The sequence below is a fragment of the Phascolarctos cinereus genome, unplaced genomic scaffold, assembly GCF_003287225.1.
Source record: "Phascolarctos cinereus isolate Bilbo 61053 unplaced genomic scaffold, phaCin_HiC Scaffold_2;HRSCAF=192, whole genome shotgun sequence".
Lineage (NCBI taxonomy): Eukaryota > Metazoa > Chordata > Mammalia > Diprotodontia > Phascolarctidae > Phascolarctos > Phascolarctos cinereus.
In genome coordinates, this window is record NW_027555625.1 from 40,896,282 (window position 1) to 40,918,311 (window position 22,030).

Genomic DNA, 22,030 nt, shown 5'->3' on the forward strand with positions numbered 1-22,030 from the left:
TCATTTAATCCTCCCAGTGACTATGTGAGGTAGATGGTGGTATCATCCCCGTTTTACAGATGAAGAAACTAAGGGTTGAGAGAAGGGACTTCCAAGCTCTCCTTTCTCTCTCTCTTTGTGCATCCAGCCCATGCTGAACCGAAGTAGTGAGCAGCTCGTTCTTCTCTGCTGCTGGGTTTTCTGGTCGGTTCCTAGGTTTCTTTTGGTCTCCCCACAAGGGGATCAGGGCTGCCATGTTTGCAGGGCCTGGGGCTTACACTCTCCTATCTCCCTTTACCATTGCTAGAGACGAGTTTAAAAAGTACTGTAATCTATTGAACCAATGAGAAACGACAAAGGATACTGGTGTGTGGGTTCCATGTCTTCCTCAAGGCCCTCTGGGAGCATGGATAATTAGGAACTGACTAGATCTGAGCCTTCCTCTTGAAAGAAGCTAAGGTCCTGGGCCCCCTCCTCTTCCCTCTCTGTTCCTTCTCAGTGGACTCATCTCAGATCCTAGGGGTTCAAAGGCCCCTACGCTGAGGATTCCCCTTCCTCAAGCTCCAGCCCCAGCACCAACTTCCTAGACACTTCCTAGTGGATTTCCCATAGATATCTCACCTTCACCACAGCCACAACAGAGCTCGCTGTCCTCCCCCGCCAGCTGCAAACCTTTTGCTTAGCCTCCTTTCTGTCAAAGGTACCAGCAACAAACACCCCGGTTTGCAGTCTTGGAGTCATACCCTTCCTCACTTCTTGGATCCAGCAGAATGTAAGTACCTTCAAGGCAGGGGCGGCTTAGTTTTCACTTGAACATCTCCAGTGCCTGGTGCCTAGCAGGCTTCTAATGAGTGATAGAATGACCTTCTGCAATGCAAGTGACCTTCTGAGCTAAAATCAGGAGACATTTGTCCCTCAGAACCCTTGCAGGTGGAGATTCTGAGAGAAAGCCACCAGGACCTATCTGTCTGAGAGGAACCACAGTTCCCCATCTCCTCAAGAAACACTGAAGCAGAGGAGAGAGGAAGGAGATAAACATATATTAAGTTCTTACTATGTGCTAAGCACTTTATAACCATTATCTCATTTAATACAACAACCCTGGGAGGTAGGGGCTGTTATCATCCCCATTTTACAGAAAAGGAGACTGAGGCAAACAGGTTAAATGACTTGCCTAGGGTTACACAGCTAGTAAGTGACTGTGACTGGATTTGAACTCAGCCTTCCTGACTCCTGGCTCATTGCATTACCCACTTGCCTCTAGGCAATGGCTTTGGAGTCAGAGGGCTTGAATCCCACCTGTCATTATCTAGCTGTGCGTCCTGGGGCACATTGCTTAACCTGTCTGGGCCCCAGTTCCCAGCTCTGTGAAATAAGGGAAATGGGGGCAGGTGGTGGTGTTGCACCAGATGGTCTTTAAGATTCCTGGCAACTCTAAAATGTATAATCCCATGTTCCTCACCTGCTTCCTGCTGCCGGTTCAGTTTTCTGGTCTGTCCTTGGAGATCTTCCAGGGTCCGCAGCCCCTCCCGGTACCATTTGTCAGCGGTCTTCACCCCAACTCCAAAGATCTGGGTGAACAGCTGGTGGGAGGAATTCACACAGGACAAGATAGATCTTAGAAAATAACCACTGCACCCATATTAGATGTGTATGTTTATGTAGGTACATACACACACATTTATAATCATAGAAATATATATATTTATGTGTGTGGATACGTATATATACGTATACACATATGTTACATAAACATATTTATATATGAACGTGTATATATATAATACACACATATGTACATATGTATACACACATGTGTGTACACACACATACACAGGGTGTCCCAATAAGCTTAAGTAATATCTAAAAATTTAATAGCTATTAAAGCTTAAAAGTTCACTAAGATTTTTGGGACACCATGTATTTTTAATTAAAGTTTTAAAGTACAGTAAGACTTTTGGGACACTGTGTGGTGTTCATGCATGTGGGTGACATATATACATAACAAAGGTACACAATAAACCTTGAAGAACAGACAAGGAGGTCTGCTATTTGGAAACGGTCAGTGATTTTGGCATTGGGAGCTCCCTCCCTAACTGGTAACTTTGTTGATCTGTCCCAGGGAATTGCTGGAGACTGGAGAAGGCTGAGTCTCCTGGTTAAAAAACAAGTCAACCAACATCTATTAAGAGCTCATTGTATCTACACGGCACAGTGCTAAGCACTGGAGATCCAAAAAAGGGCAAAAACAGCCCCTGAGGAAGGAGTTCACCTAATGGCTCAAGATGCTACTGATGGATGAATTCTGAAAAGTGAGGCAGAGGGATGGCTCAAGTCAATGTTATTATCAATACTGTCATCTTGTTCTCTTTCTTTCTTTTTTTTTTTTAAAGGCAATTAGGGTTAAATGACTTGCCCAGGGTTACACAGCTTGTAAGTGTCAAGTGTTTGGTCTGAGGCCTGATTTGAACTCAGGTCCTCCTGACTTCAGGGCTGGTGCTCTATCCACTGTGCCACCTAGCTGCCCCTCTCATCTTTTTTGATGGGGTTCAGACAAGTGGTTCCAGGATGAATCGTCATCACCATTACATCCTATTACATAATTATTATTCCTTGATATTTAATTTTCCATGGACTACTGCATAAGTGGATGAAATAACCATTTTCTGTAGTTGAATAACAGCATTAGGACAAATACTAATTCTCTGTGGTCCCACTGAAAGCATGTTGGAGAAGGAGCATAACGTAGTCGACAGCAAGCTGGACCCAAAGTCAGGAAGATGATGGTTGGAATCCCACCTTAGTCACTTCCTAATTATGTGATTTTCAGCAGTCATGTAACCTCTCTGGGTCTCAGTTTCCTCATCTGTAAAATGAAGGGTTTGGACTCATTGACATCCATGGTCCCTTCTGGCTCTACAGCTATGATTCTGTGATGATAACAGGTCAAGGTCATTCTCATGAAAAGTATTAATATCCAAGCTGAACAGACTCTAACTCCCACATCTCAAGGTCATCAAGTGTATATTATTCTTCGGTTGGTTAATTATGATGATCAGACCATCACAGGTTACCTTCCAGAAAACAAGAATTTATGTCTGGGGTCATTAAAGGTCTTGAATGTATCCCAAGGCCAAGTTACCCCAAAGCCCAATCATGGGAGTGTGGACAAAACAACCCTTGAGCTCAGGGCCAACCAGTGTTCTTAACATCCACGGACACTTGAAAAGTGGGGCATTGTCAAGCTTTTTCTCCATGAGAGCAATCCAGCCTCAAACTGCATTGTTGCCAATACAAACTAGTGCTTGTATGGAGATGGAAAAGGTTAGCACAGGACCGACAAGCCTACAGGCTCAGAGGAGCATGCCATGGCCCTCATCCAAGAGAGCGCCGGAGGGCATCTTGGCCGCTTTCCCATTCCCTGCATTCACTATTTGTCAGAGATGGAGCCAGATATCATTTGGATCCTTCGATAAATCACACTGGAACATAATGTAAATGGTGCATCGGGTTCCACATTTACCCTTTAGTGAAGCGGAGGGAACAACTGTCATGTCATTCTCCATTTAGAAAGCACTTGCTGCTAAATGTTGGGGAGTCTGATCCCTTCTCCAGCCCTTGCACTCGGTTCCACAAATGCCCCAGAAAGAATGGTCACTGACCTGAAGAGGGTGGGAAAGAAGCGGCTAACAGGGAAACAGATGAGTGATGAGATAGTAAGAATGCACACTACTGTCCCTGAGGTGTTCCCATCCCCCGGCTAAGATGAGCGATATCCCAGGATAGGGGGAGAGCCGGCAGACGTGGTTCCTTAGCCCCTGCCGATGATCTCTGAGAAATCACGGAGAGCAGGGGTGCCACAGGACAGGGCCAAAAAGACTAGAGTCTGTCAACTTAAAATCCTAGGAACTTGACTTCGATTCCTTGCAAAATTCTAGAGTGTATCATTAAAGGGAGGGTTTACTAACATCTAAAAAGGGATGTAGTAATCAGAAAAAGTCATCATGGCTTCATCAAGAGTAGATCATACCTTCCTTCCCCTTCCTCCCTTCCTTCTTCCCTCCGGGTTACTAGACTGGTATGTCAGGGGAATACTGTATTAGAACATTTATCAACTTCTTTTGTGGGAAATATGGGATTGATAGCACGAGTTGTCTCAAGAATTGGTTTAATGAATGGGCCCAAAGAGTCATCACCATTAGTGGTCTGATGTCCATGTGGAACAGAACTCCAGTGGAGAACCTCTGGGTTCCATACTTGCCTGTGTTTTCAGAGTTTTAACAATTATTTATATAAAAACACAGATGGTATGCATATCAGATTTGCAGATGAAACAAAAATAGATGGCATAGTTAACCTCTTAGATGCCAGAATCAAGTGACAGAAATATCCTGGCAGGCTAGAATGATGGGCTAAATTCAATAAGAAGAAATTTAGTTAAGATAAATGTAAAATCCCATGCTTGAGTTAATAATAATAGCCAACATTTATATATAATTTTACAAATATCATCTCATTTTATCTTTAAAACAACCCTGAGAAGTAGGTGCTATTATTTTCCCCATTATACAAATGAGGAAATTGAGGCACAAAGAAGTTAAATGGCTTTCCCCAGTGTTTATAGCTAGAAAGTGTCTGAGGCTGCATTTGAACTCAGGTCTTCCTGACCCAAATCCAATACTTTATCCGCTGCACCATCTAGCTGGTTAAAAAAAAAAAATCAACTTCATTAGATTGCGTGCCATATTGGGGAGGGAGGTGGGGAGGGAAGGGGAAAAAATTTAAAACTCAAAAGCCTATGGAAGTGATTGTTGATAATTCAAAATTAATTAAAAAAAATCAACTTCCCAAGTGCAAATTGCAGGAAGTGGTGGGTAGGATGTGGGTAGACATTAGTTTGTCTGAAAAATATCTGGCGGTTTTAATGGATAGCAATTCAATTTCAATTAGCATTTATTAAATGCCAACAAAACAAAACAGTTACTACCCTCAAGAAGATTACATTCTAATGAATGGCTAGCTGAATCTGAGTTAATGTATAACAGAACAGCTAAGAAAGGAATGCTTTCCTCATCTAAGAGATGAGAAATAGAGGTCAGAAATGAGATGCCAGAAAAGGGGAGGGGATGGTTCCACTGTACTCTGACATGGTCCCAGCAAGACTGCAATATTATATTGAATTCTAGGCATCATTTACGATGACAAACCAGAACACTTGTCTTTTGTCTGTCTTTGTATCCCCAGGGCTTAGCACAGTGCCTGCCTGGTACACAGTAGGTGGTTAATAAATACTTACTGGTTGACTGACCTTCAGATGATGGTGAAGAGAATGAAGACATGAGCTCTCTCCCCTCACTCCACTCACCTTCATTGTCTGGTATCTCTCTGATTGTTTCACTCTTTCAACTTCACTAGAAATTCCATGTTCCAACAGTTCCTGTTGAAACAAAAAGGGACAAATTAGTGAGAGGCTGAGCCTGGTAATAAAAAAGTTGGATGAAAAATCATGGGAACATGGATCTAGGGCTAGAAAGGACTTTAGAGGAAAATGAGTCCAAGCTCCTCATTTCACAGATAAGGAAACTGAGGCAGAGGTGAAGTCATTTGCCTGGGGTCAAAAGCTAGGAAGTATATGAGGCAGGGACAGAACTCGGTCTTCCTGACACCAAGTCTAGGGCTCTATGATACTCTACTACCTCTCAGGGGCCTGAGAACGCTCAGAACACAAGCTAAAGGGGTCTGGCAGCCAGAGGTCCCTTCCCTCCTCTCCCCACATCTCTAGAACATGTGCCTGGGCTTAGGTGTCATCTTGGCTGATACATCTTCCTTTTACTTCTGCAGCCTAGGTGTCCCTCTGATCAGCCCAAAGTTTCAGACCCCTGGGGGGAATGATGTGGGAAATGAAAACAGGTAAGAGGGGTTAATGGTAGCTTGGAGAGATTCACTCCCTTCAAAGGTGGGAGAAGAGAGAAGGTTACCTGCACAATCCTGGAAGAATGATCTCCAAAACAGGGAAGCCCTCGCAGCTGGCTCACGTTGGTGATGGGGCCAGGCAGGGCCCTGAGCACTGAGGCAGCCCGGCGGAAGGAGATGAGACGACCCTGGCTGCCCTCAAAACCTGCAGCCTCTGCCAGGGTCTCCAGGGCCTCCTGGAAGGATGACACCCACGTCAAAGAGGGTCAGCAGCCTCGAGGCCTCATGTGGATTGCATCAATCCAAACAACGGTGAGAGCTAGCCAGACATGGAATGGATGGCTTGGGGAGTTAGTGGGCTTCTGGTCATCTTTGTTCAGTCATTTCAGGCGTGTCTGACTCTTCGTGACCCCACTTGGGGTTTTCTTGGCAAAGATACTGGAGTGGTTTGCCATTTCCTTCTCCAGATCATTTTACAGATGAGGAAACTGAGGCAAACAGGGTTAAGTGACTTGCCCAGGATCACATAGCTAGCAAGCATCTGAGGCCAGATTTGAACTCAGGAAGATGAGTCTTCCGGAATCTAGGCCCAACACATATCAAACAAAGGCTACTTATCTATAGTGAGAATTCTTTTTATTATCTTTTTTTTTTTTTAGGCAATTGGGGTTAAGTGACTTGCCCAGGGTCACACAGCTAGTAAGTGTCAAGTGTTTGGTCTGAGGCCGCATTTGAGCTCAGGTTCTCCTGACTTTAGGGCCGGTGTTCTATCCACTGTGCCACCTAGCTGCCCCCGAGAATTCTTTTTAGAGTGTGGGTTGTATTACATGGCTGTTGAAGTCATAGGTTCCCACATTTAGAGCCACAAAGGACCTCTGAGCTACATAGTACAACCCCCCCCCCAATTTTATTTTCAGTTCCAAATTCTCTCCCTCCTTATACCCCTCTCCCACCCATTAAGAAGACAAGAAACCCACACCAATTATACATAGCTACCAATTTCACAAAGGGAAAACTGAGAGTGAGACAGGGGAAGTGGCTTGCCCAGTGAACAGAGGTTTAGAACCCAAATCCATGGAACTTATGATCACTGTGTCATGCTGCCTCCAACCCAGAGCAGCAACTAAGGATGGGATGACTGGGTCTTTGCTCCAGGGTGCTGATGTCTAGAGGTATGCATTTCATCAATTCTCCCTACTCTTCTACACTCCAGAGGAACCCCCTCTCCCACAAAAAACTCCTAATTCTGGCTCTGCCTAATTTTGAAATCCTGTGAATACCAGGGGGTGCTCTTAGATCGTGAGCTCCTTGAGGGCAGGGATTGCATTTTGCCTTTCTTTGTATCCCTCGTGTTTAGCACAGTGCCAGGCACACAGTAGGTACTTAATAAATGTTTATCTATTGATTATTCCTAAACCTACTCTCTCTGAGCAACCAAACACCAAAGAAGGCAAATTCAGACTCCACAACTGTGGCCTAAATGCCACTAGTGTGTAAGACACTAGAGGAATGCTAAAATGTAAACGGGAATTAGTTCCTGCCTTCAGGAGGCTTAGAGTCTAGCAGAGACATATGACAACTGGTGAGAAGACCTGGATACACAGTAACACAAAGCTGTATTAGAAAAGTTCAAACATAAAGTGCCAGGCAAGATCTGGGGGGGGCTGGTTTTCACAGGGGGAGGGGTTCCGGAGGGCACAGAAATCAAGGAAATTTCCATGGAAGACAGCATTGGAGTTGGGCTTTAAAGGACATATCACCAAACAAGTGAAAAGGGAGGAAGGAGGGCACTTCAGGCACTGGGAACAGCATAGACAAAGGCATGAGGGTAGGACAGTTAAAGTCATCTTTCTGAATTTTGCCCAGGGAGTACAGAATGTGTTGAGAGGAATAATATGAAAGATAAAGCTGTTGGAACAAAAAGGTAGGTGCTGTTACCTACCTGAAGCAGCAGGCTGAGCCCCGCAGCAGAGAGGTAGGGAGATACCAGATTTGGAGGGCCAGGAAACGACCATACATACAGAGCTGGAAGAGACCTCTGAGGTCAAGTCCACCCCCCTCATTATACCAGTGAGGAAACGGAGGAACAGAGAAGCTAAATGACTTCAATTGTTGACCCTGGGCAAGTCACTTAGCATCTGTTTGCCTCAATTTCCTCAACTGCAAAAAAGGGATAATAACAGCAACCACCTAGCAGGTTGTGAGGATTGTAGAGCACTGAATACAGTGCCTAGTATGTAGTAGGTGCTATATACATGCTCATTCCCTTCTCTTCCCCTTGCCTAGTGGGGTCACACAGCTAGTAAGTATCTGAAGTAGGATTTGAACCCATATCTTTCTGACTCCAGGTCCAGCAGTCTATCCGCTGCCCTATTTAGCTGGTTCACATGAGGCAGTTTAGTTTGATGGCAGCACCAAGGATGGATTGGAGGGGATGTGTCAGTACTTGTGAGCCTGTTCCCTGGGGAGGTATACGGCCCGAGTCATTACCGTAAAGCACAGATTATGGTGGTTGAGGGGTGTGTGTCGCTGACACGCATAGGCTGGCAAAGAGCCCGGATCCACCTGGCTCCTCGTGGGTAAGGGGACCTGGGAAGAGATAGGGTAAGGGTGAGCAAGAGTAAGCATCACCACCTTCTGCTCAAAGATCAACACGATCTAGAGGAACAAAATAAAAAACTGCCATCTTCATGCCCTGTGGCACCCCCACACACTGTGAGGACTGTGCCCCCACTGTCATTATCCGGTGCCTACCCTTCCGAGCCAGCCACACCAAGGCCAGGCCTGTTCCCCAAAGGCATCAAAGAACGAGGGAAAGGACCCCTGTGGACAAAACTATTCATAGCAGCTCTTTCTGTGGTGGCAAAGAACTGGAAACTGAGGGAGGTGCCCATCCATTGGGGAATGAACGGCCAGACAAATTATGGCACATGAATGTGATGGAATGCTATTAGGCTGCAAGAAATGATGAAGGGGAGAGTTTCAGAGAAAGCTGGGAAGACTTGTATGAACTGATGCATGGAGGAGGGAGTACAACCAGGAGAACAATTTATCTAACATTTTAAAGACAACTAACCTTGGGAGATAAGAACTCTGGTCAATATGATAACCAACAGGGATTCTGTAGGATCAGTGATAAGCTCTGATCATCCCCCAGACTCAGCCCTCCCCGAAGGGTGACAGCCTCCAGGTGCAGAATGAGACCTGCGTTTTGGACATGGCCAGTGTGGAATGTTTGGCTTGACCAGGCATATCTGTTACAAAGACTTTATTTTTGGTCTTTTTTATCCTCTGTCCAGCACAGTGACGGTGTCTAGCAGACACTTAATACATTCTTGGTGGCCTGGGTAGAGGACAGAATCGTAGAGAACCACAAAGACTGATTTTGGGGAAGATGCCAGACCTCCCGTGGGTTGACAATTGAATCTTAATTCCAATGCCTTCACTCTATTGATACTTCCTATTTATGCTGAATATGTCTTATTTTTTACATAGTTGTTTACATGTTGCCTCCTCCATTAGAATGTGAGCTCCTTGAGGGCAGGGACTGTTTTTTGTCTTTCTTTATATCCCCCAGCACTTAACACAGTGCCTGGTACATATTGGTACTTAATAAATGTTTACTGATCAAATAAATTCAATTTAACATGCACTTACAGTCACAAAAACTGAAATGAAACAGTTTTAGCCCACAAGGAGCTTCCATTCTATGGAAGGGAAAAAATGCAAACAAATAAGTAAATAGACACTAAATAAATTAAAAAGTAGTGAGGGGTTGGGGGTGGGACAGGAGAGGCCTCTTAGAGGTGGTAGCTTTTGAGAAGAGTTTTTGAAGAGAGCTGGGAGTTCCAAAAGGGGTGTGTGTGTGTGGGGGGGGGTTGGACACGGACTGTGCCTTAAGGGCATGGCCACAGCAGGAAGACAAATTAGGCTGAAATGTACAAGGGTGGAAACACAGGCTGGATGGAGTCAGACTGTGAAGGGCTTTATATGGCAAACAGAGACGTGTGTTTTGTCCTAGAGGCCACAAGGAACTTGGTCATGCTTAAATTCTGAAGACTGAGGCCAGCTCTCTGGCAATCTACTAACACTGAGCACTGCCAAGAGAGGATCAACCTCCTGGCAAAGGCCACAGTCCCACATGCTCCTTCTCCAAGGTCCCCGTCTGAAGGGGCTTCCACAGCATCTCCTGGGGTGGTCCTCCCTCCAGGGCCTAGCTCACCCTCAGGCAGTGTCGGCCTTCCACTGGCACAGGTTTCCCCTGAGCCATGCTCTCGGTGAACCAGCTGATATTCAACATCAGGGGCCTCTCAAGGCTCCCGGAGTCTCCTAAAACACGATCCAGCCAGCCAGATGATTCTACTGCTGTGTTCCCCTCCATCACCACATGGGTCACTTCTGGGCTGGGTCCACATAGAACAAGATAGAGAAGACAGTTAAAGGGGGAAACTTGCCCAGGCCAGGACCATCCTACTCTCCCCAGAAACAGAACTTGCAGTAGCTGCAGCCTCTCTTAAGTTCCCAGGTCCCTCCCACCTCAGCTGTTCAGAGGCTGCTAGGACGGGGAGACCACACGTAGTTCACTGCACCCTAGGGAAATCCCTTGCCTTGGTCACCCTTGCCTCTGGGTGCCCCCTCCTGCGCACATCCTCTTCTGCTATTTTTTTTTTCTGGGTTCTCTAACCTACAGGAAAACCTCACTCAAAATAACTGCCTCACAGGAAGCCCAACACCACGCGCAGCCAGGCACGACTCTTCCTTGGTGCTAGTTTCCGAAGAGATCAAAGGCTTCTGGAGGCATTTTCCCATGCTCAGGAGATGGGGTCACTCAGAGGTACTTGAGTCAGTGATTCAGGCAAGGCAGAGGGGGTAAGAAGCAGGGCACAGAGGACAGAGAGGGGCATCCTTGCAGTGCTCCTCTGTGCCTTTTCCTTCTGCACCCCTCCTACCCTGGGCTCCCCGTCCATCACCTGTAAGTCTGGTCCACGCGGAAGCCCTTGGCCCGGGCCAGCCCTGTGAGGAAAGCCCGGCGGCTCCGGCCCATGTGCCGCTCGGCCAGGTAGATGGTGACCCCCGGGAAGCGGAGCGGGGCTGGGGAGGGGGCTGCGGCTCCCCCGGCCCCAGCCTCCTCCCCTCGGCCTGGGCCCCGTCTTTTTTTGGGGGGCACCAAGGCCATGCCGGGGGCGGGGCAGAGGGAAGAAAACTCTCTGTTGCCGGACAGTCGGAAAGGGAGGGAGGAAGCCGGTTCCGGAAAGACTGGGCAGCTGCCCTTATGCAAATCAAGCCCTGCGAGGCTCCGCCCCACCGCGAACGCAGGCGCCTAAGAGGGCAACGAGGCCACGCCCTGGGCTCCACCCCCTCGTAGATACCACTGCCCTAGGCTCCACCCCGTCCCGTGGGGCTGAAGGGCGGTGAGCTGGCGACAACCCGGAGCAAAGGCGTGGAGAGGAGAAGCAGAGAGAAGTGAAGTCGTCTTAGTGAAGCGGCAGAGGCACCCCCCCCTCCCGCCCCGCCCCAGTGCTCCCTGTGCATCTCAGCCTAATCTCGGCCCACAGACCCAGGGGCCAGGATGACCCCTTTCTTCATCCCTAGTGGATTGTAGGACTCAAGGCGGGGGTGGGGTGGATGTTAGAACCGTGACAAATAATAACCGTGACAAATACTGCGCTTTAAGGTTGTTTACAAAGTGCTTTCTGTCGGTTACCTAGTTTCCTCCAAGGCTCAGCTGCATCGGCACCTGTTACCGATAGCCCATCCCCTACCCCACCCCCCCAAACTGCTAGTACCCTCCTTCTAAAACTACCTATTGGGATAGCCCCTGGGCCTCAGTTTCCTCGTCCGTGAAATGAGGGAGTTGGCCCAAGCTACTCCGATCAAGCTCGGAATCTATCCCCCACACACGTAACACGGGTAGATTCTAAATTCTTGAGGGTAGGGATTGTTTCATTTTTACCTAAATCAACACTTAGGTCCGGATTAGTGAGAAAAATGAATCCTGTGACGAGATCCATTACTCGAACCTGCCGTGAAAATTTCTTTTGAGCTAAAGCCAGGGGTGTGCGGGTGAATAGTTAACACCCCGGGCTGGAAGCAGGGAGTGAGGTGGGGAATGCGCTCGAGACATATCTTTAAGTCTAATCTTCATTATTCCCACTTTGCCTTTTAGGATCCCTGACTTTCTTCCAGGTTCAGCCCAAACGTCCCTTCCCACAGGAAGCTTCTGCTGATCCCCCCCCCCGAAATTATTTCACATGTTTTGTATTTAATTTTCTATGTACATGTTTCCCTGCAATAAAACACAAAGTCCTTGAGAGAAGGGACCGTTTCATTTCTGCCTTTGCATCCCTGGTGTTTATAGTAAGTGCTTAATGAATGCTGGTTGAACTGAACAAGCTTGAAGGAACTGTGGCAATCTGAGAGAAGATAGTGCATTCCGGGCAGGAGACACAGCCCCAGAGAAGGCGAGGAGAAGGGAGGAGGGAATGTCACGTAGGGGAACAGCCAGGCAGCAACTTAGCTACACCTGCCTCCTGTGGTCTGCCTCACCCATCCCGAGTTTATTCTCTTCCATGAACTCTGTGTTCCAGCCTGTTCCAGCTGTTCCCTGTACATGACATTCCACATGGCAAATAGAGACATTTATGTTTTATCCTAGAGTCGAGAGGGGGCCATTGGAGTTTCTTTTGCAAGAGAATGAGGAAGTCAGAAATTACACTTTTAGGACTATTAATTAGGTAGCTAGCGGAGTGCAGGGAGGCCTAGAGAAGGGGAGAGGCTGGAGGGAGGGAGGGAAGCGATGGCAAGAGTTCAGGGAGAATGGAATCCTGGCTTTGCCATTTTGTCAGTCAATAAACATTTATTAGTTGTCTACTATGTGCCAGGCACTATGTTAAGTGCTGAAGATGCAAAGAGAGGTAAAAGACAGTCCTTGTCCTCCAGGAGCTCACAGGCTCACACTTGTGAGCTCACCTGTGTAACCTTGGCTAAGTCCCTTAACTTCCTTGGGCCTCAGTTTCTTTATCTGAAAATGTGGAAGTTATACTATATGATCCTGAAGATCCCTTTCAGACCTAAGCCTGTGAGCCCATGATTCCATTAACTATGACTGCAAGTCCAGACTCTTAGCTTCCAGGCCCAGTCACTTACCGTTCTTGGGTAAGTTCCCTCGTGTAAAATGAGGGGGTTAGACAAGATGATTTCCAAGACCACCCTTCAAGTCCTGATTGCAAAGGGGGACCTCTGTGAACCCCACCACAGAAGGGAAGGGATAAACAGCTGCAGCTTTGTCACCTCCCAGCGGGGGGGGGGGCACCTTACTCTGTCATTTCTTTTTTTGTTAAGGCAATTGGGGTTAAGTGACTTGCCCAAGGTCACACAGCTAGTAAGGGTCAAGTGTTTGGTCTGAGGCTGGATTTGAACTCAGGTCCTCCTGACTTCAGGACCGGTGCTCTATCCACTGCACCACCTAGCTGCCCCCTTACTCTATTATTTCTTAGCCCTTGACCATCATCATAATGATCATCATAATCAAGCCAATTGTTTGTAGAATGTTTTTCCTGGAAAAGGCAAGGAGATGTGTGCCTCTATGTGTCAAGTTTATATAGAGAATACTAATATTACTTGCTGCCCCTTTCCCTCTCAGGGTTGTCTTGCCCAAGGTCACACAGCTAGTAAGTATCAGAGGACGGTTTTGAACTCAGGTCTTCCTGACTCCAGGGCTGGTGCTCTATCCACTGTGCCACCTGGCTGCTCCTTGCTACCCTTTTCAATGGATGATATTTCATGCAGAGTGTTTACAAGTGAAAATTTTGTTTATTTAATGCCAGGGTGGAGATGTCAAGACAGTTTAATTGGGGAGGAGGGAATTAGATTTGGGGCATAGGCCCAGAAAGACCCACAGATGTAAACACACACAGACAAGAAATTCTGCAAGTCTAAATAAGACCAATCACCAGCCAACCTCCTTGGGGTACCTTCTGGCTCTAAATACTGTAATTCACACAGATCCAATTCCTATCATCTTGACTTCTCTTCTTCTTCTTCTTCTCTTCCCCCCTTACCACTACCCCCCTCAGACAGTGGCTTCTCAATTCTGGACCCACTGTCCTGAGACCCATTGAACCTCACTGCTAGCATTTTATCCACTCCATTGGCAAAGTCACTGACAGAAAACCTTGTGGCACTCATAACTGAATGTCGTCGTGATGGATGTATACCCAGCTAACTGATTTCTGAGCCATTTCTGTCTCATCAGGTGCCCAGAGAAAGATGACGCTGAAGTTTATAACACCAGAATTGTGTTATCCCAAACACATGGGTTTTCCTCATTCGTGTGTTTCCCTGCTAGGTATCTCCAGGTTTCTGTCCACTTTTTTTCTCACAAATAGTCAGCAAACTGGTGGGATAATGTTATCTAGGTTTATAAGTGGACAATGATACATTTATTATTTGTGTTTGCCTAATATGAATTGTTGCTGCTTTCACCTTATTAAGTAAATGGTTATGTTAAAGATCTAATGTGTCACCTTTGTGAGAAACTGGATTTGGGCAAATAGAAGTGCTCTGATTGAGGCTTGAGAGAAATGCTGGTGAGGAGAGAGTGGATTCTCTCACAACAGGGTTATCCATAGTTGAGTGTAGACACACAGTGATCCTTTTTCTGAGAAATTAGACCTGCCAATGTGAGAGCAGGTTGTGGTGAATGAACCAGATCAGAGAGTGAGTTTGCAACTTGTTCAGACCTACCAAAACTTGAAGTCCCCTGGCATAGCCTTTGAGAGCCCAGGGTCACCTCCATACCATGTTAAAGAACTAGGAAGCTAAATGATACAGTGGATGGAGGTCACAACAGCTAGTAAATGTTAGATTTGGCAAGTGACTTGAGAACCTTGTCAGGTAGATTGGATGGCAAACCATTGGTGGAATCACAAGTAGATGGGCTGCAGGTGTAAGCTAGCAGGTACTACTCAGCTGTGGGGCTCAGAGGCCAAACAGCTAAGGATAAATGGTCCCAGCTGTGAAGATCTGGGGAGCTCTTGGGCAGGAAGACAAACTGTCTTTCTGACCTGGCCTGTGGCCAATGATGGTTAGGTCTCCTGTTACCCCAGAGCACAGTAGTGAGGTTGGCTTGGCCATGGCAGGAATGTGGACACAAGGGAGGGACACAGGATGCCTGGGTTATGTCTGAGATCTGCCTGGATATATTTAGGAAGGCTTTAGCAGCCCACTGAGTGCCTTTCTGTCCCCTCTCCTCTCTCATCCCCCATGTGCATGCCAGGTCTATACTATCTCCATATTCCTGGGTTCCCACATACAAAAAGGCCCTGCTTTGTAAAATTATAAAATCCAGGTGGCCTGTCTGAAATCTGGGAGGGCTTCTGGGCCCTTAGTATCATACCTGGGATTGTACAAGGCACTGTAAGGGGAGACAAGGTTCCAAATTGATTCCAAATCCATCATCTGATCCTTTCCCTAGCTAGAACCATGACTCTATGCTTCCATTTGAAGCTCAAAGTAGTTCTGCAAGATAGGAAGAAGAGTTTTTTATTATCTCCATTTTATAGACTGGGAGACTAAGATTCAGGGTGGGGTAGGGGGACGTGATTTGCCCTGAATTGAAAAGGAGGTTAGCAGTCAAACCAAGGCTAGGCATGGTAGGGATCCCTGGAATACAGGTGGTTGCGATAGAAGGGGGCGTTGGGATCTAGTGTGTTTTAGAACATAGTCTGATGCTGAGCAGAACCAGGAGAATGTTGTACTCAGTAACAGCCACATTGTGTGGTGACTAATATTGACAGACTTAGCCCTTCTCAGCAATACAAAGATCTAAGACATCTCCAAAGGCCTCATGATAGAAAATGCTATCCACATTCAGAGAAAGAACTATGGAGTTTGAATTTGCTATTTTTTTCTTCTATTGTATTTTGTTTCCTCTTTCTGGTGGTTCCTCCTATTGGTTCTAATTCTTCTTTACAACATCACTAATGGGAAAATATGTTTAATAGGAATGTATATGTAAAGCCTATATCAGATTGCTCACCATCTTGGGGAGGGAGGTGGGGAAGGAGGGGGAGAAAAATTTAAAACTCAAAAGCTCACGGAAGTGATTGTTGATAAAGCAAAATAAGGCCACGATGAAAGAAAAAGAACATAGGCTATAGAATGTTCTAGCTAGTTGTTTGTCTTTCCTTTTTTCAGAGGACCAATGACATCATGAGTAATGTCTTGACTTGCGTGTGAATTGGATTTTAAGTGAGTCAGAATTGCACAAACTCATTGTCCTCACCCCTTTCTTCCAGAGTCGTCGAAGCCCGGTGGCAAGACAAAAGTCAGGACGACTGGCGATGGCCCAGGATGCAGTAGATGACCTTGGCATCTTTGATGTCTAACCAAGCTCGAAGCGCTCCACAGAGCCTACTTTAGCCACATTCCTGACCATTGAAACAAATTGTTCTCATCCACCCATTCCACTGGGGGAAGTCTTCTCATGCTTGGAGGAGACACTTCCCAACTCACCAATCGGTTTGTGGTCTGTTAGTTACCTCAACCTGGTTTGTCTGCTGAGCCGTTTCCTGGGGTGTGGCTGCTGTGTTTGCTATAGATTCTTGGAGCCACAGCTGAGAGTTGGGTGAAGGTGGCACTAAAGGTGGATGAGCAGCCCTGAAAAGGATTTAGTATGCCCTTGCGCCAGAGGTGCCAGTCCTCCAGGAATACCCACATGTGTACATGATCCCTGCTGGCACATCTCTAACAGGAGGTCATCCAGCCTTTGCTTAACCACTTCTGGTAATGGGGAGATTACTACATCTTTTTTGGGGCACAATTCATTATTTATTCATTTTTAACATTCATTAAAAAAATTTTTGAGTTCCAAATTATCCCTCCTTCCAGCTCCCCTCCCATTGAGAAGGCAAGCAATGTGATATCAATTCTACATGTGAAATCATTCAAAACTTATTTCCATATTGGTCACTTTGCAAAAAAAAAAGAAAGAAAGAAAGTTAAAAAAGCATGTCTCCATCTGCATCCAGATTCCATTAGTTCTCTCTCTGGAGGTAGATAGCATTTTTTGTTATGGGTCCTTTAGAATTATTTTGGATAGGTTCCCTACATCTTGAAGTTCCCTACATCTACTTCACTGTTAGGTAGCCATGGTTCTTAGAAAGTTCTTTATAGTGACCAATTATCTACCTCCTAAAACTTTCATCCGTTGGCCTGACTTTTATGACCAAGGAAAACTGGGAGGGCAAAACCAGTTGATAGCAGGGATTGGTGAGTGGGTGCAAATTGGCAAAATGTGTTGGTGCAAGGTATGATATGGCTGTGGAGTTGTTGAGGATGGTTTCCAATTCCCTCACTATCTTAGTCTCTCTCCTTTGCATGTGCTCCAGTGAGCTAAAGTTCCTCCTGGAAATGTGATACCCAGAAATGGGCACAGAATTCCAGAGGGGGTCTGACTGAATAACATGTTGTGTTAGAATGGAAGTCCATTTCCCTTCTGTGGTTCTCAACTGTCTTCTCCCTCCCTCTGACACTCATTGCCTGTAGGGACTCGATCTTTTCTCTTCTCCCTGAAGCACTAGAAGAGGGGCTGAATTTTATCCACCTGGACTGGCTCTCAGGAGACACAGGTGTGAAGAGTCTTTGTTTTCAGTGTGAGTTCAGGGGCTATATTTTTGTTGCCTTCTGCTTGGACCACAGTGTGTTCAGGGATGGAACTGAGAAGACAGGATACCTGGAAACACTGTACTGGAGCTGGCTAGCTACTTTCTAAGGGGACCTTGACTAGCATAGGCTGAGCATGGGGCAAAAGCTAGATGACACGCTGGACAGTTCCATGGGGAGATGGGCACTTTATTTCAGGGACCTGAAGGGAGGGTTAATACCAACCCAGGTGGAGAACATGGGACTGAGGGTTTATGGAGAGAGACGAGGAGGGTGCAGATAGATGGGGAGTGAGGAATCAGTTCCTGGAGTAAGCACAAGACTAGGGGCATGGACACCAGGGATTGGCATAGAGGCCTGCAGGCTGAACCCTCCAGAGGCCAGGGGAGGCTGGGCTCTGCCTGACAATAGATGGTTTCTTCTCTTTAGCCTGGAAAATAAAGATTCCCATTCTTGTCACATCATCAGATTTGCTCACTTTTCCTCCCACACACCTTTCCCAGGAGACTACTTCTCTCCACCCTCTCCCTCCACCCCAGGGTTGAACCAGACAAAAAGATCTGAGGGAGGGGCAGCTAGCTGGAGCAGTGGATAGAGCACTGGCCCTGGAGTCAGGAGGACCTGAGTTCAAATGCAGCCTCAGACACATAATACTTACTAGCTGTGTGACTCTGGGCAAGTCACTTAACCCCAATTGCCTCACCAAAAAAAAAAAATATCTGAGGGAAGGAATTGCCTTCACTTCTTGGGTCCTCTGTTTGGGTCCCTCTGGGCAGGGCCCAAGTGTCTCATGGACAGACCCTAGAGAAGACCCAGGCATTTTGGCCACTACAGCCTTTGCCTCGGCCAAAGAGCCCCAATTCTCATGGTCTCTAGGTATAATTGGTCCATTTAGGGCTCCAGATTTTCTCTCTCTTCATCTGGAGAGAAGAGATGGTCATGGAGTCCAAGGTGAGCTCAACCGCATAGGAGAGATCCCTGAGCCAGGGAGTAGGGAATCCTTCCAGCCCTGAACATAGGCCATTTGTATAAATGGCATCCCCTACACATCCCCTCACCCCTCCCAAGGCCAGGTAAGGGAAAAAAATAGCCACGGTTGCCGAAGTTTGTCTTCCCCCCTTCCCCTTCTCCCCCATTTCCCTGCTTCTCTCACCTCCTTATTCCTTGCCCCTGAGCTCAGTGACCTCATGCAACCCTTTGGCTGCCTAAACATTGCTGATCCCCCCGTGAAGCAGCCCAGGCTCCCTGCATAGGGCCCCGATTTCCACCTTCAAGCCACAGATCCTCAGTGGGTCTCTGTGTGCATGGGCCAGGGGCTGCCCTGAGCCCCAACAAGCCTTACCCCAAAGGATGCACTTTCCAATGCACTGAAGCTTGGAGTGGAAGTTGTTGCTGCTGCCCCCGCACCCTCCATAGATGAAGGGTTCACACTTTTGGGATGTCTTGTTAAAGAACCAGCGCAGGAAGTAGCCCCGACATAAGCCTTGGTCCTCTGCAGCCTTGCACTGACCTGAAGGGAGAGCAGGGGAATTCAGGGGGCCATGGAAGTGGCAGGTGAGACATCTGCAGGTGAGCTTACAGAGATCATCTAACTCGATTCATTCATTCTAAAGATGAAGAATAGAAGCTCAGAAAGGATGCAAGCACACGTGGCCTTGAGGCTGCAAGTGCCCCACTCCTGGATAAGAGATTTCAAGGCCACCTAACTACCGAGTCACAGGGCCAGGCAAGACTGAAAAGCAGGTCCTCTGGTCCCCCAATCCAGAGTGTCTGAAGTATTCCATTGCAGGGTTCGCTCAGCCCCAACCTGGTTACCCCAGACACCTGAAAATGGTGCCCCACTCTGCTCTAAGGAATACTTATGTATGGGGTTGATATACGGTTTCCACCAGACATTGATCCCTGATGGTTGATTGCCAATCCCTGCTAAAGTAGGCTCTGCTAAAAGCCCCCTCTTAGGAGATTGCATTTTTGATAGGGAACTCTGGAAAATGGAAATTTTGTAGATACAGGGAGTTGTTACAATGAGATAGGAAGGATGAACACAGAATGTCAAAAAAGAGAAAATGGAACATCATAGCTGGAAGGAACATTAGAAGTTAAGTAGTCCAGATCATTGGTTTTATAGATTAGGGCAAGTGGGGCCCAGAGAGGCTAAGTGACTTATGTATTCAGATAACAGTGAGTTAGGGCCAGAGCTGGGACTTAAATCCTGTTCCTTGGCTTCTTCTCATCCAGTGCTCTTTTACCGGCACCCTGCCATCCTGGGGAGACTGTCCAAAGGGATATTCCAGGGGCATAACAAATATTGGGGGAGATTATTTGGGCATAGGGCTCAGCATCCCTTACATTAGAAGCATCAAACTCATGGCCAGATGAGGCCTGCACTCTCGAGTGCAACTAAAAACCAGATTAAATCAATAAAATCAATAGGCAAATACATATATTTATAATATATAAGCATATAATATAAAAATGACATACAATATATAAATGTATTATATAAATATATCTTTACATGTTATATATAAATACATAAATTAATAAATTAAAATATAATATGGAATAAATAATGTTAATTTTTGATTTTCCAAATCAATATGTGGCCTTCAGGGATCATTGAGTTTGACAATTAACATCAAATGTTGTAGCTTACTTAAAATAATAATAATAATAACAACAAGACATTCACATAACATTTCAAGGTTTGCAAAACACTTTACATATATAATCTCAATTGACCCTCAAAATGGTACTGAGGGTGGGACTATAGGAATTATTGTATCTGTGGGTATTATATTCTTTGCAAAGGAAAGGAAATGGTGGCTCAGGTTACACACCTTACCTGTGGTCAAACAGCTCACAAATCTCAGAAGTGGGATTTAAATTGAGGTGTTTCTTGACTCCAAGCCCATCATTCTTATATGCTAAGATTCTGCATCTCTTGGTAAGACTCCTTGATTTTTTTTTTTTTAGAGAGGATGGGGTTGAGGGGATGGAGTGTGGAAAGGAGCATGCAGGGGAGGGATGTTAGGAGAAATCCCTGCTCTTTAAAGAGTCATGGAAAGTCAGAACTGAAGGAGCCTTCGGGGATCATTTGATCCAACCCAGGGGTGGGGAACCTGGAGCCTCGAGGCCTCACGTGGCTCTCTAGGTCCTCAAGTGCGGCTCTTTGACTGAATGTCACAGAACAAAGGGGGGAAGTGGCCTTGAAGCTGCAGGCTCCCCACCCCTAGTGCAACCCATTCATTGTATATAGGAGGAAACTGAAGGACAGAGAGAAATGTCATGCCTGCCAAAGACACACAGGAGCCACAATCTGGATATTGAGTCCAGGTTGCCTAAATCTTTTTCTATGGAACCACAAGCTCATCAGGGAAGTAGATGAAGTTTGAATCTTTTTTTTTTTTTGGGTCTTGTCAGAGATAGGTCATACCATTCCCAGGGTCCCAGAAATTGTAGTTGCCTGTGCGTGCTATATGTATCATATAGTGGTTTCCTAGTGTGTGTTTGAGCTAATGGGACAATTGACCATGTGAACCCAGGCTACTTATTCATGATGCCTTCGGTGTAGCCCTGCTCTTTTAAGTCCAAGCTTTGGTGGGGAATGTCCAATATGGAGATCCTATAGCTCCCAGGACAGTGGGGGGTGGGCGGCAGAGGTCAAGGATGAGAGGGGTTTTTGTGAGAGGATGCCTCAAAAGGCTAAAACTATCTCTTGGATCCATGTATCTCCCTTGTCTGGCATCTTGGTCCACCCTGAGGCCCCAGACTGTCCCTTTAGTAGAATTACTCTTGAGATTCCAGCATTAAACAGAGGGCAAAAGACCACCCATCCTACTTCTTCCAAGAAGCCAAACCAGAGCCAATAGGAAGGGAGCTTAGAGATGGCCCCAGTTTAGCTTTCCTGGGCTGGAAGAATGACTCATTGTGACTTTTTCTTGGCTTTCCCAAGAATTTGGTACAGCCATTTTTTTTTAAAGTTGCAGAGGAGGCATATTGGGCAAGCTGGGCAAAAATGTTGACTCTCAGTCCACCCTCATGACTCTGTCTTCCTGTAAGAGACTTGGGTGTGGGAAAGCATTATTTTTGGTGATTCTGGTGAAGGTGAGAACCTCTTCCCTTCTCTCATTCCTCACTCATGTTGCTTCCCCCCCACCCCCGGCAAAGATTTTCAGATTCAGTTTCTTAGGATAGGCTGTCTAGTTTGCTCAATCCTAGGACAGGGTGGGAAGGAAGAGTTTGATAGGGTGATGGAATCCCACCTGGAGAGACAGACCCTTCTGGGAGTCCAGCTTCTAGAATCACTCAGGTCCCTCCCTGTGTCCAATCTCCTCAGGCATATGTTCCCCACACCCACCTGATGTAGCCTTCAGATCTGAGCAGAAAGTGAAGAGCAGCACCAGGAGGGTGAGAGGTACCCAGGGTCTCATGGTGTCACTCTACAGAAACGTGGAACCTAGAGAGCGAACTT

At 46.5% G+C, this 22,030-nt stretch overlaps 1 protein-coding gene and 2 long non-coding RNA genes across 4 annotated transcripts in view; 2 read left to right on the plus strand and 1 right to left on the minus strand.

Annotated features, from left to right (window-relative positions):
• Positions 1–2,228, plus strand: part of LOC110192543 (uncharacterized) — a 10,760-nt gene extending 8,532 nt beyond the window's left edge. The window contains exons 4-5 of the long non-coding RNA XR_002320185.2: positions 680–751; positions 2,102–2,228. This is a non-coding gene — a long non-coding RNA (uncharacterized LOC110192543). The remainder of the gene's footprint in view (positions 1–679; positions 752–2,101) is intronic.
• POLM (DNA polymerase mu) overlaps positions 1–11,165 on the minus strand; it is a 17,360-nt gene extending 6,195 nt beyond the window's left edge. The window contains exons 1-6 of one of the 2 annotated variants that reach the window (XM_020963755.2): positions 10,863–11,165; positions 10,115–10,295; positions 8,383–8,481; positions 5,958–6,128; positions 5,345–5,416; positions 1,442–1,562 (exon numbers count right to left, since the gene is read on the minus strand). In XM_020963755.2, coding sequence (XP_020819414.1) covers positions 1,442–1,562; positions 5,345–5,416; positions 5,958–6,128; positions 8,383–8,481; positions 10,115–10,295; positions 10,863–11,068 — 850 coding nt within the window. In that variant the 5' untranslated portion in view covers positions 11,069–11,165. The remainder of the gene's footprint in view (positions 1–1,441; positions 1,563–5,344; positions 5,417–5,957; positions 6,129–8,382; positions 8,482–10,114; positions 10,296–10,862) is intronic. The other variant, XM_020963754.2, reaches the window with a different exon arrangement.
• Positions 10,436–12,220, plus strand: LOC144455761 (uncharacterized). The gene is made up of 2 exons (XR_013484497.1): positions 10,436–10,726; positions 12,059–12,220. It is a non-coding gene; the product is annotated as an uncharacterized LOC144455761 (long non-coding RNA).
• Positions 12,221–22,030: the final 9,810 nt, after the last annotated feature.